Here is a 14,397-nt window from a genome sequence, read left to right on the forward strand (position 1 = left end):
TACAGATACATTTATATTTTTATTATACATTTGTGCCAAAAATCTACAATAAAACGTTCATCTTATAATAAATAAAGTAAATATTCTATAACAGAAGATAAGGACCTCAACATCGACATCAACATCAACACACACAAGTGCAACATTAGAGGTGTGAAGCAGGCTGATTATACTGAAGCTGTTTAAAAGAAGCCTGTGGCGACCTCTGCTGGCAGACTGTTATAATCACACCCAGAAACCCTGTAGGCTTAAAGCACAATAAGCACAGATCAAACATCAGCTCACAGACGCAGCCTTGTGCTGATCCACATCACCCTAGGAGTGATGAGGGGAAAGAAGAGCACCATCTACTGTACTGTACCCACCCAGAGAGAGCACAGACAACTGTGCTCTCTCAGGGCTCCGGCATCTGATGGCAAGCTGCATGAACAGGATTCGAACCAGCAATCTCCCTTATATGGATGCTTATAACAGTCGTAAGCAGAGAAACACCACTGATTTGGGGCATCTGCATAATTACTTAAAGATTTCAGTTTTGCACTGATGCTTCCTGAACAACATTTTCAATTAACAGCAATAAAACAAACACAAGAAATACTCTTTTTTTATTACTTTGTACAAATAAATCTTTATCTGAAATGCTATTTCTGGTTTGTGTTTCTGAGAACGTCCATCTCTTTTAGCTTACTTCTAAAGTAGCTTCCAAGAGCTACTTGTTTTGTGCAATAAAGCAAAAATTGTTTCATGTTTACGACAGAAATAAAATCACTCTAATTATGTTCTAAATTCTAGATTCTTAATTAAAATTCTTACTTTCCATTAAAATTAGTGCGTAACATTTCTGCTTTCTTTTTTAAAAAAGAACTTTTTTTGTAAGAACTGTTGGGATGGTTTCATGATTGTCTGCACAAATAAAGGTACAAATATATATACTAATTACTGTCGGACATAACTAATCTTTCTATGCATTAGAGATAAACAGAGCTATTTAAGATTCAGCAGGTTTATATACAGTTATACAGTTATAGCTAGCATAGATAGCAAAATAATCATAAAAAAAAAATATTATAATGAGACCAGAATAAAAAAAAAAAAAACAGAATGAAAAACTGAAAACTGACCAGAACATTGTTACAGAAACAACACAGGCAGAATTAACTGAATATAATGGAATTATTGGCTGAATTTGTGTGAATTTGTCAAAATTGAGGGGCCAAGAGTGTATAATTCAGTTTGCGTTCACACTGTAGACACTGCATGAGTAAATTCTCACTGTTTCCATGATAATTTAACCATTTTGCTTAATCTGAAATGTTGTAAAATCATATTAAATGTGTCTTTAACTGAATCTCAGTGTTACTGTTTACTGGATGCCAATTTAGAGCTTATTTTACAAGCCAGTCTAGATCCCATTCTCTAGGATCAAGTACCAAGGATCAAATATCGGGACTAGATCCATTTAAAGGCTCCAAATCTCCAAATTAGACTTGATCTAATAAGTGCTAATGGTCCATTCTACTGATATAAATGATCAGTTGGTTCATTTTCCAATCTAGAACTCTAGAACTCCAAGTATAGAGCCTAGACTACAAGCCAGTCAAGATCACTATCTAGAACTATTATGTTATTGGGTCAATTTTGTTGATACAAATGTTCAATTGCTTAGTTTTTAAAGGCAATTGAGACCCCAATCCAGAACCTGAGCTAAATCCATGTATGGGTGGATTAGACTTCAATCTAGAACCCATAATTTATTCCAATATATTGGAAAATGTTATAAATTACATTTCTTCAAATCTTAAATTGTTTCTATTAGTCCTTAGTATTGGGTTCAAATTCAATTGATTCAAACCTTTGGATGGTCCATTTTCCAAACTACTGGCTTGCAGTCTAGAACCCAATCTAGAACATAGTCTAGATCCCAATAAAGGTTCAGAATAAGATGGAATAACACAGGGTGGAATGTTTTATCACTACAAATGGTTGATCCATATCTCTAGTGTTCTACTCTTCCATTCTATTCATATAAATCTAGACCTAGTCTAGTTTGAGTTTAAGTGGTGTTTTAACCGTTGACAAACAAAAAAAATACAGAAATGCTTCATACTGACTGGCAGAAACAGGTCCATGATGAACAGCACCAAAAAGAAACACACTGATCAAATACAATAAACAAAACAATACAAATAAAATAGTGTTAAAATATTATTCAATAAACTAAAGCTACATGCTAAGAGTTTGTTTCCTTCAGACAGACAGACGGGTATTTACACAGTCCTTGTGTGGGTCCGGGGTGGGTGAGTTCCTGAGCAGTGTGTCTCTGTGTGTGTGTGTGTGTGTGATGACACTCTGAGTCATTGGCCTGATTTTCTGGGAGTGGCTACGACTCGTCTCTTGGCCTGATAGAAATCTGAACAGAGAACAAAGAACAGAATAAATCAAACAGAGAAACAATCAACTAAACAAACAACAAAATAATAATTTTGGGACTTTAGCAGCATCTAATTCTCCTAAAAGACTGATTCAGATGTTTGGATGGTCTAATCTATTAGTCCAAATGTTCTGTTGGTCCAATATATTGGAATAAAAGCTAATATATTCATTTAGCTGCACCTGTTAGTCCAATTGTTCAACTGCTCTATATGTTCCAGTGTTCCATTCTATTGGCCCAAATGTTCAACCAGTTTATTATATTGGCCCAAATGTTCTATTAGTTCATTCTATTGGGCTAATTGTTCTACTGGTTCATTCTGTTGGTCCAAATGTTCTAACAGTTAATTCTATTGGTCTAAATTTTATACCAGTTCATTCTATTGGTTCAAATCTTCTAACAGTCCATTCTATTGGTCTAAATGTTCTACCGGTTCATTTTATTGATCCAAATGTTCTAACAGTTCTTTCTATTGGTCCAAATGTTCGATCGGTTCATTTTATTGGCCCATTGTCTACCAGCTCTTTCTATTGATCAAAATGTTCTACCAGTTCATTCTATTGGACAAAATGTTCTAACAGTTTATTCTATTGGTACAAATGATCAAACAGCCCATTTTTTGGTCCAAATATTTAAACAGTCTATTCTATTGGTCCAAATGTTCGAACAATCCATTCTATCAGGCCAAATATCCTACTGGTCCATTTTATTTGGCCATTCTATCAGTTATTGTAAAAATCGTTCATCTGATTGGTCAGGTCTGTTTGGTTCCAATGTCCTTCTGGTTCCTTACTAGTCTACTGTTCTAATGATTCATTTAATTGAACCAAATGTTCTTTTGGTTCGTTCTACAGGCCCACTTCTGTATGTCCTGTTCACCTGTTTAACTGTAGTGGTTTGTAATGGTTTGTTTAGTTTCTCAGTTGTATTGATCCAATTTTTCTACTGGACCATTTAATAAAATAAAAATACTCTGTTAGTGTATTGTTTTTGTTCTCCATTTTTGTTGGGCCATTCTGTTGATATATAAAGAGTCACACAGTGCAAAGCTCAGTTGGCCTTTTTTAAAACTATATTATACATTTTATACAATAAGAAGTTTTTAGGTGCTGAATCAAGAGTTTAGAGAATTATATAAATGTGTTTCAGGTCGTAAGAATTGGTTCTCATAGTGAAAATGGAAGCAAAAAAATCCCCATTTTCCCAGAATTAATGACCCAACACCCTCCCACACACACACACACACACACTTGATTGCTCACACACCTGTAATGTTGGTCTGTTTCCTCTTCAGGCTGTCCTGTTTCTCGGGCGTGTTCTCCAGGTTCTGCTGGAAGCTGGCGTATCTCTCTGGTGTTTTGGGAACGTTCTCTTTTCCCGCCGCAGAGCAGAACGAACTCGATGGTGTGGATGAAGCTGAAATGGATTCCGCCGTCTGTGGTCGCGGTTCTTCTCCCACAGTGCAGGCCCGGTACAGGGCGGGGACCCGGGCCCCTGGGACCCCCTCCCACTGAAAGTCTCCCCCGTCCAGGGGCTTCTCAGAGGCGAAGTCGAACCCCCATCGGCGGGACGCGTCCTCTACATCCTTCCTCAGAGCATCTCGATACTCCGCCTGCAGCTGCTCCCGATCCACCGGCCCAAACAGACTCCTGCGGGCGGGACCGTTCCCCAGAGAGCGCAGAACTCGCTTATGGAAGGACATTATTCTGCACTGTGGAGAGAAAGAGAAAAAATTATTTTATACATTTATTTAGAATTGTTTTTTTTGTTATTTGATTTAAAATCTCTAGTGCTTTGCTCTTAAGCCAAAATCTAAAAATACTAAGAAATTACAGATTAGAAAAGGCAATCAATATGAACATTTTAATCCAGTCTCTACATAAGGAAGCCTATGGATCAAAAGAAGCAGAACAAAATGGTTATTTTTTTCTAATATAAACGTGTTTCCATTCAAATAAATTAACTTTTTTTAGATCTAAAGTTATATTCTATTTGAATTAGGGATATTGCGAATATTCATCAAAATATATTATTTGTAAAAAAAAAAGGGTGACTAAAAAAGTACAAAATAAATGTAAATTTAATGAAAACCTATTTAAAAAAACTTGAAGAAATGGTTTTCAAATTAATCTGTAACTCATATTTAATTCATTATTTAAATCAATGAATGTACAGAAATGTTAATATAACACAAGGAGTAACTTCAAATAAGGAATAACAATCCAATAAGAATAAGCACCAACTTACACAAATATAATGAAGCTAATAATACTGTATACTGACACTAATATTAATTCTGAATATTCTGTACTCAAGAAGCAGAACAAAAGGATAATTTTTTTTCTAATCTAAACTAGTTTCCATTAATTATATTTTTAGATCTAATGAAGATCTTTGCTGTGAATATTTAGCAATCGATATCATTTGCCCAAAAATCACAAAACAATGATATTTTCTTTGAAATGTAAGCAGTGGTGAAGAAAGTGGCAAAATTAATAAAAAAAAAAACCCATGATAATATATTACAAAGCATATATTACTTATATATTAAAAACAATCTAATAAGAACAAGCATCAACTTACCAAAACCTAATAAAGCTAATAATACTGTATACTGACACTAATATTAATTGTGAATATTCCCTATATCAGCCATACGAAAGACATGTAGAGGCATCTCACCATCTCAGCCCCCCTGAGGTAATGATCAGCAGCAGATTCTGCAGGAAGTGAAGAGTGTGTGTGGTGGTGGAGGAGTGTGTGTGTGACTGAGAGAAGCTCAGTGTTTTAAAGCAGTGTGTGACTCATTAACTCTGAGGCCCTTCCCTTCCCTTCTGCTCTTATACATGTCCGGGCAAAGCTGCCTCAACAAGTGGAGACATGTTACCCCAGCCTGCAGTAACCAGACCCGACCACTAGTGGCTGCTAAAACCCAGAGTTAACGTATTCAATCTGGTGTAAAAGTGGTATAATTCAAGTGCAAATTGGTATAAATTCAGCTCAGTTATTTCGAGTTTGTATGAAGAGGGTTTATTTAACTGGGCCTTTTCTAATTTAAGATCTAATGAAGTTATATTATATTCAAATTAGAGATGCACCAAATATATGGTGCACTAAACAGTTTCAGTGTTTAGCTAAATAAGAAAGTTTTGTTTAACCAAAGATAAACCAAACAATGCCCTTTTCTTTGAAAAGTAACACAAAAATACATTTGAGCTGTTTAATTTATGCAGTAGTGAAAATAACTTTGCTGTTCTGTATTTGAATCCAGTCAAATTCTATTAGTTTTCAATTATTTTAATCAAAAAACATTATTTGCATCAGTTACAGTGCATCAGTGAGTTTTTTTTCCTACACAAAACTTTACATACTAGTTACACTGCTTTAAGTTACTTATTAGTTGCTAATGTGATGTAATGTGCTGACCCTTTTAAACACTATATTGTAATTTAAGTTCAATTTATTTTGAGAAAGTTGACAAAATTGTGGAAAAATAAGTATCTGAAGTTTGAAATATTGTTCATTAAAAACAGATATATTTAATCTGATATTTGGCCAGTAATATGCCACGTCACAGTTCTTGTAAGATCCAGACAAACCAGTTCAAACAGTTTAATACCAAAAGTGACTCAGCAGTGTTCAGGCCCTTAGAGCGCAGGGTGACCTAATGCAGCGAACTGTTGTGTCAAAACTGGAATTTTTGTGAACTTGATTGACAATTGGTTTAAAATTACTATTTATCTTTGACCAAATTCTAACATTACTTAGAAACTTTGGTTAGAAATGCTTACTTTTTACCAATGCACATTTTAATCCAGCCTCTAAAAAGTTGATTTTTGATTATAGGTGTTTCCAATTATTTTAGAGTATATATATATATTTTATTGTATATTTTATTAATTTATCTGCATTGTGAAAAGTGAACCACAGCAGCTACTGTATTGTATATTGATGTATATTGGTATGTACAGAAGTGGGGTGGGGCTGCTGGAGTTGGGAGGGACAAGTTTCTAGGACACAGTTCATTGAAAAATAGGAAAAGGACAAGACGTCTCAGAACACCAAACTTACATCACACATTCCACACACACACACACACACACACACTCACACACAAACACATTAATACTGTGAACTGTTAGAGCTAATATTATTTTACCTGTCATAATTAATATGAACTTATTATAACTTTATTACTATAATTATAAATATAGAATGAATAAATGAATGAATGGAATCACACTTATATTGCACCTTTATAGACAGCCAAGGATGCTTTACAGTCGGAAGCTTTACAGTGAGAAGCGACAGACAATTGTGCACAGCATACTCTCAACCGGAAATTACCTGAAGGACTGCATCAGGCACTACATTAAAAATATCCAATTTTTCTGGGCAATTTAGAACATTACATGTTTTTGGACTGTGGGACACAATGAGAACATCCAACAGAAACTCCACCCATTCGAAGGCGAAAATCCTTACCGCTAAATATGGTGGTGGGAACTTTTATCATTGTATGTATTTTTTAAAACACTTTTATTCAGATAATGTTTCTTAAATTCTGTGCAATTTTACTGACAGTTTAAATTTTATAAAATAAAATAAATAAAATATCAAATACAAATTAGTGCCGTCAACAATAAATCATAATGTTTCATATTTTGCATGGATGTAAATTCAACTGGTACTTGAGCGTAGTTCACAAAGCACAATATGTGTTAAAAAAAGTTTCAAACATACAATTAAACAATTATGTATTAATATAAATAAAATCTATCATCTTCCATCATCTTACACTGATTATTTTCTTTTATGTTTTAATATCCATTATTAAAAGTTTCAGTGTACAGTGATTAATCTATAATTAATCGTGAAATAAATTTTTAGTTTTTTAAATAATGAAAATATATTCCTATAATTTGCAGATTGTAGTGATTACTGTAGATTGTAACACTTATAAGGTTAATTTTCTTAAGTTCTGTGCATTTTTACTGAAAGTTTAAATTTAATAAAATAATGAAATAAAATGTCAAATACAATACTGATTCTTTTATTTTACCTTAAAAAACATCCATTATTATAAGTTTAAGTGTATGGAAAAAACGTGATTAATCGTGCAATTAATTAGTTTTTTTTTATAACGCAAATATATTCATATAATCGCTACAATCCGCTAACTGCTCTATTCGGTTCTTATTGGCCGAGCGGGAGACACGTGCAACTGACAGCGTGATCAAATTGAATCTGGTGGCGGGAACCAGCAGGAGCTCCTGATTGGTCAGAGGGGGCGGTGACTCAGGAGCGCGTGCGGTCCACGGCCACGTGAAGAAGTTTCTCGTGTACGCCGGTCAGTCAGGGTTCACACCCAAAACATCACACACACTTTTACAGAGAACACACACTGTAAAAAGCGCAGTAAAAGTACAGTAAAGTCGTTAAAAGTCTGTCTGAGGAGATGAACAGCAATATTAGGGGTGAGAGGTTTGTTTTTAGTGTATTTTTCAACTTCCTGCTTTAAAAATCTTAAGAAATCTAAAACAGCTCTGATTGAAAAACAGCTCTAACCAATATTTCTGAATTTTAAAAAAAATCACTAACAATCGGATGAATTAAGTAATTAAGTAAAGTTTCTGAATATGTTTAGAGTCCAGTAAGTGAACTATCAAATAAATGAACTAATCACAACAAGCAAGAGCAAACGTTTTAGCTGGAGTAAAAACTGTAGCTGTACAAATACCAAAATAAAAGTTGAGAGAAAAGAGAAAAATATTGATTTTGGATTTAGCAAGTAAAAAAACATAATACATTATAGAATAAGAAGCAGATATGATACTTACATTATCAGAACAGCAAACTGAAGCCAAAAAGCAGTGGTGAAGAGAATCTGAAACTCAAAAAAGCTGAGTAGATCCTGTAGGACTTTCCTAAAACAGATACTAAAGCAGAATTTGATGGTACAGTATCTCAGGTTTCTGTAGAGCTCCGGGCTAAACTCTCTAAACTCTAAACTTCTCTGAACTTCTGAAGCTCTCTAGCTCTGAAGTCTCCGGGTGGGCGTGGCCAGTGCCTTCCCCTTTGCTGTGGGCGGGGCATACGAGAAAGCACGTGTAGAAAAACCCGGTAAACACGCGAGTTCACGTGAGATCATTTCCCAGTCCTGCGCTTTTTTTCTGAAGACATTCCAGCCGCAGGGTATTAATAAAGAGTGAGTGCGGGCGCGTGCACTGCAGACAGCGCATGCACAGCTGCATATTATCCAGATGTTGTAAATGTCTTATTATAAATGCATTTTAATATATATATATTTTAGAAATAATATATTAAGAGTTAAGTCTGAGCAAAAGTATTGGCACCACCGGTGCAAAAAAAAATTGTGGGGAAGTGCAACCAAAAAAAATAACAACAAAAAAACATTAATTTCTGCATATATACCGTGATAAAAAAAAATATATATACTTAATTGTACTTTAAACATATTTTTAAATGTCTTAATATAAAAACGTATGCTGGAAATATACATAACATATTTATGTCCTTACTTAAAATATATTAAAAGTACATTAATATTATGGTTTCATCAAATGTTTTAAAAAAGTACAACATAGTGTATTGAAAAAAAGAAAAGGACTACTATGAAGTACACTTTTAGTTTACTGTAATTCAATATACTTCTAAAATACGTTTTTCCAAATAAGCATGCATGAAGTAGTATGTTTAAACTGTACTTAAGTAAATAGTAAAATAGTTCCATTTTAGGACAGTTAAGTACACTTACAATTTTTATACAATTAAAATATAATATAATACAAAAAAAGTTGTTCCATTTTAGCACTCTTTAAATATACTATTTTTTTTACTAGAGTATGTACAGTACTGTGAACTGTATAGTACTATACAGTATTATGCATTATCACAGTAATATGCATTATCTGGGGGTCAGTGCGGATCAGTGCTGGGTGCACTCGTGTCTGTAGTCTTGCAGAATGGACTTTGGAGTCTCGCGCTGAAATTCGATAGTAAGCTCCGCCCACTGCACACACTGCCAGACCCAGACCTGACTACATCAGCAATAATCAAACTTCAGAGAAAGAGGGAGGGAGGGACAGAGAGAGAGAGAGAGAGAGAGAGACTAGAGCTTAGATCTGGCCCAAAAAAAAACAGTCCGACCCGCCCAATAAACTGATTTTTTTTTTTTGTAAGTAGAGCGTTAAAACTGAAGTAATTAAAAACATTTTCGAGCTGTTTATCACGGTGCATGGCGCAGTGTACAAATAGCTATTTTACTAAATGTGAGGTGATGAAACTCAGAGATGTGCCTCCGGATGGTACTAAAATTACCGGAGGATCACGGAGTTCAGAGAAAAACAGTAGATAATTCAGCCTGTAATTTTCTCAGAGGACGTCTGAGAAAAACATGTACATGATCGTTCCGGACGGGAATAAATTCACAGAGGATAAAACCCCCATAAAAGAGAAAATTACCCCAGAAACCCCTGAGAAACTAATCCCATCCGGATAGAGTTTAATTCACACCCTGAGTTTAATGTGATGTCAGCCCACCCTTTACAGATATTCTGGTTCAGGAACTCTTCTGAATTAACCACCAGGGATATGTCCTGTTCCTAGGCCACGCCCTGTTTCATCACTATCAATAGAACCTGGATGAGGCCCCGCCCCCTCTTGTGATTCCAGCACACCTGGCGCAGCTCCAGGTTCCCAGAACTTTTACAATAGAGCTGCAGAGTCACGACCCGGACACCGGCCCACAGAGATACACTGCATTGTGTGTGTGTGTGTGTGTGTGTGTGTGTGGAGCAAGACAGACAGAGAGGGTCTAATGACCAGCATAACACACACACACACACACACACACACACACACACACACACACACACACACACACACACACACACACACACACACACACGCATACAAACACAGGCGCTTTTGTCAGAGGGAAGAACAGAGTTTTCGGACTAACACTGAGAACTCATTGTCTCAAACTGAAACACAAATATGAGCATTCTGGGTTATAAAAAGCTTTACAATCCAACTAGAGCAACCCTCTTTTCCCACACACACACACTCTCTCTTACACACACACACAACTAACCTATCAGTGTATACATTATATAAATATGTTAATGTGTCTGTTCATAATTAAGGTTAATAACAGCAGGTTGTTAATAAATTACATCATAAGAGAGAGAGAGAGAAACAATGAGCCAACAGTTAACGAGCAGCGCAGGTTTAGATATACAGCTCTGGAAAAAATGAAGAGAGCACTTCAGTTTCTGAATCAGTTTCTCTGATTTTGCTAATTATATGTTTATGTTTGAGTAAAATGAACATTGTTGTTTTATTCTATGAACTACAGACAGCATTTCTCCCAAAATCCAAATACAAATATATTGTCATTTAGAGCATTTATTTGCAGCTGGAATTCAGGCTTTCAGTTAACAGCTGTGCAGAACTCATCAAGAGTTAATTACTTGAATTTCTTGTCTCTTAATAATAAAGTGTTTGAGAGCATCAGTTAAAGTAAAGTAGTGAAGAGGTAGAGTTACAGGTATACAGTGAATAGTGAATATTTGAGTAATGTTCTTATCCAGATTATGAGAAGCAACAACTACTCAACTAAGTAAAGGAATGAAGGTCAGTCAGTTTAAAACATTTCAAGAACTTCCTCAAGTGCAGTTGCAAAGACCATCAGAAACGTTATGATAAAACTGGCACTCATCAGGATTGACCCAGGACAGGATAAGTTCCAGTTGCAGAAACCATTCATGTTCAGAAACTTGCCTGCATGCTTTAAGTCGTCTGGAACGTTAAAGAGTAATAATATTTTTGTTGCAGGTTTATTATCAAAATTTTGTCTTTTAATGTCTAATAATTTTCAGAAATGAATTAATTCATTTGATTATTTATCATATTTTAAAAAAGAATATAGAAATAACATTTTCCCTGAATAAACACTTTCAATTTGCATTAATTGTGCAGTAATTGTAACTCCAGTCTGAGCTAAACCCTGCTTTAATGAAACCCTCATTAGACCAGATCTGAACAAAGCCCTGTGTGTGAGAACGTGTGTGTGTGGTCAGAATTGGGTCTTAATAATTAGTGCTGCAATTGGGGTCAGCCACATTCTCCCACTGCAGCCAATATTAAATTAGTATTAAATATTAATCAGCCAATCAGAGACGCGGGTTTGAAGCTGAATGAAGACCAAGAAACGGCGGGAAAACGCGTTACGTAACAGGAGGGGAAAACGGCGAGACACGGTGAGTCACCAGCGCCACGTGACGTCACGGCTGGGTTGAGTAATGATGAGTAATGTGAAAGAGAGGTTTTACACACACACACACACACACACACACACGCTTACGTATATATAGAGAACGAAGAGAGTTACTTAACTTAACAGCTAAATATATTAAATCTAGTCTATTTCCCACTTTGGATAAACTTTATCTGAGTATATTAACAATAGAGGTATTGAAATGATCTATAGTACCAGTCAAAAGTTTGGACATTTAATATTACATTGAAATGTAATATTAAAGCTATACCAGTACACACACGGGCAACATATCATGATAATACTGTATCATGAGTTGCCCTGTGATTTCCACCCCTACTGGTAACATCACTAAACTCAACCCTGCTGCTAAAATCACCAAAACCAATCCTGCTAAAACCAATAAAATCAATTCTGTTACAGGCATAACTAAACTCAACTCTTCTGCTAAAATCACCAAACTCAAGCCTGCTTACATCATCAAAATCATTTCTGTCACTAGCATCACCAAACTCAACTATTCTGCTAAAATCACCAAACTCAATCCCTTTACTGCTACCATCACTAAACTCAAACATGCTGCTAAATTCACCATACTCAATCCTGCTAACATCACTAAAATCCCTTCTGCTACTAGCATCACCAAACTCAACTCTTCTGCTAAAACTCAAGCCTCTTACTGCTACCATCACTAAACTCATACATGCTGCTCAAATCACCAAACTCAACTCTCTTAAAACTGCCACTCAAACTCAATTGTGTTGCTTTGAACAGTACGAGCATTAACTCATGCTTTACTGCGTGTGTGTGTATGAGTGTGTTATGAATTTTGACTGTCTAACTCTCGTAATTACATAACTAAGACACACACACACGTGTGTGTAGATGGCGGGAATACACAGTGTTCAGTAAATTGGAGGGAACTGCAGGGGCCCGGCCCCTAAAGCTCTCAGTTATGTAAGAAGGTCATATGACTATAACACTGTTAAACACACACCTTTACACACCGAGGGGCCGATTAACCTGCAGCCCAGCTTAAATCCCTCCAAACACACACACACACACACACACACTGGAGGTGAAGGGTGAGGTTTAGTAAGTTAATCACAGTATAAACAGGGCTGTGCTGCTGGTTGAGTGTTACTGCTCTTATTTAAGGCGGAGATTCACCTGCGCTATAGGATAAACAGTGTTTTTTAATAAGCTTCTTCTGCACTTTTTAAGTTATTAATGCCTCGTTTTAAATATCAGGGCTCTCCGAATTCTAGTAATAAGGTGTGGAGCTACTTTAAGTCTGGATAACGGTGTAAAAAGCGATGTATCGGGGCAAAATATGCCTCAAAGTGCCCGTAGTAAAGAGTGCTGGGCAAAAAGAACAAAATTAATGGATCTCAGAAAGCTGCAGGAGAGCAGAGGTGTGCTGCTTAACAAAGATTAGTACTCTTTATCATGCTTTATTACACTAAAGGTCTATTTTACACCACTTTTGACATTTAACACCACTGGTGATTTCTGGTTACATTGTGATTTTTTGTTTGCTTGTTTTTTGGTGGCCACAGTAATTTTTAAAATTTGCCCAAAAAATGCACCCAGCCACTCCTGAATTTTTTTTATCTGCGACCGGATTTTCAAACAAGACTAATTTGGCGGAAAAAACGCAAACCTGGCAACTCTGGCTGGGTCTCTAATGCAACTGCAGGGACATTACTTACTAAACGCATTTATACCACTGTAACCATTATAATAGTAAAATATTCCCACTGTATTCATTTAATATATTTCAAGCACTTCTGCAGTGCATATTGTTTTTTTTTGTTATTATCAGGAGATTATAAGTCCTGGCAGTCCTGAGCAGGATCTGGCAGAGCTTCCATACACCACACAGTACAGGACGCTCAGTACAGGACACTCTGTGCTCAAACTGCACATTCTTCATTCGAGCCAGTCCATCTGAGAAGCTTCCCAAACAGCAGAACACTCGACCTGACAGGAAATTAAGCGACATGATGAATTCTCCCACACCCACAAGCCTGAGATACTGAGATAAAACCCGGGCTTAACAGAAACACTGGAAAATCCATACAGAGATAGAGACACATAATATACTACATTTAACAGACAATAAACATAAAATATAAACATGTGTCTTTTAAAAAAGTGATGGTGCATTAAATACTTGATACATTTTATTAGTAAATAAGACATTGTTTCTACTACGCAGCTTCTGTTTTTCTTTTTTTCCAGTTTAATATAGTTTAATACAGTTTCACAGTATGCAGTTGTACTACCACAGCCACTGTGGACTCAAAGGAAGGGAGAGGGGGGGGGGGGGGGTAAGGGGGGGCATTTGCCCCTCTTCTCGTGACTCCATGCAGTAAAGTGCCCTCTTTAGTACAAAAAAATGGGAAAACTGAAATATATAGATACATTTTCTTTGCTTTTGTAACAAAATACTGTATATTATTATACTTCCCAAAATTCAAGGAATATTCTAGCTGGATAGAGGACAGTTACTATTTTTTAATTATGTTTTAAGCCTTTGAGCTCCATTCACCCCAATTCATTTATTGCTTAAATGGTAAGAGATGGGAAGTGGACAGTCTTTTTCTCCTCTACATAACTAATCTGCTCTGGTATTGTAAACTGGAAACTCAGCTTACTGTCA

General features: G+C 35.9%; 1 protein-coding gene across 2 annotated transcripts; it reads right to left on the reverse strand.

The window, feature by feature from the left end:
- cdkn1a (cyclin-dependent kinase inhibitor 1A) lies at positions 1-8,461 on the reverse strand. 2 transcript variants are annotated; one of them, XM_007256709.4, is made up of 3 exons: positions 8,272-8,461; positions 3,698-4,142; positions 1-2,410 (listed from the first exon to the last, which is right to left on the reverse strand). In XM_007256709.4, the coding sequence occupies exons 2-3, from the start codon at positions 4,131-4,133 to the stop codon at positions 2,355-2,357; spliced, it is 492 nt and encodes a 163-aa protein (XP_007256771.3). In that variant the 5' UTR covers positions 4,134-4,142; positions 8,272-8,461; the 3' UTR covers positions 1-2,354. The 2 variants fall into 2 exon arrangements, with proteins under 2 accessions (XP_007256771.3, XP_007256770.3); XM_007256708.4 differs by lacking the exon at positions 8,272-8,461 and adding an exon at positions 5,114-5,418.
- Between the last annotated feature and the right edge of the window lie 5,936 nt (positions 8,462-14,397).

The sequence above is a fragment of the Astyanax mexicanus genome, chromosome 24, assembly GCF_023375975.1.
Source record: "Astyanax mexicanus isolate ESR-SI-001 chromosome 24, AstMex3_surface, whole genome shotgun sequence".
NCBI classification, from domain to species: domain Eukaryota; kingdom Metazoa; phylum Chordata; class Actinopteri; order Characiformes; family Acestrorhamphidae; genus Astyanax; species Astyanax mexicanus.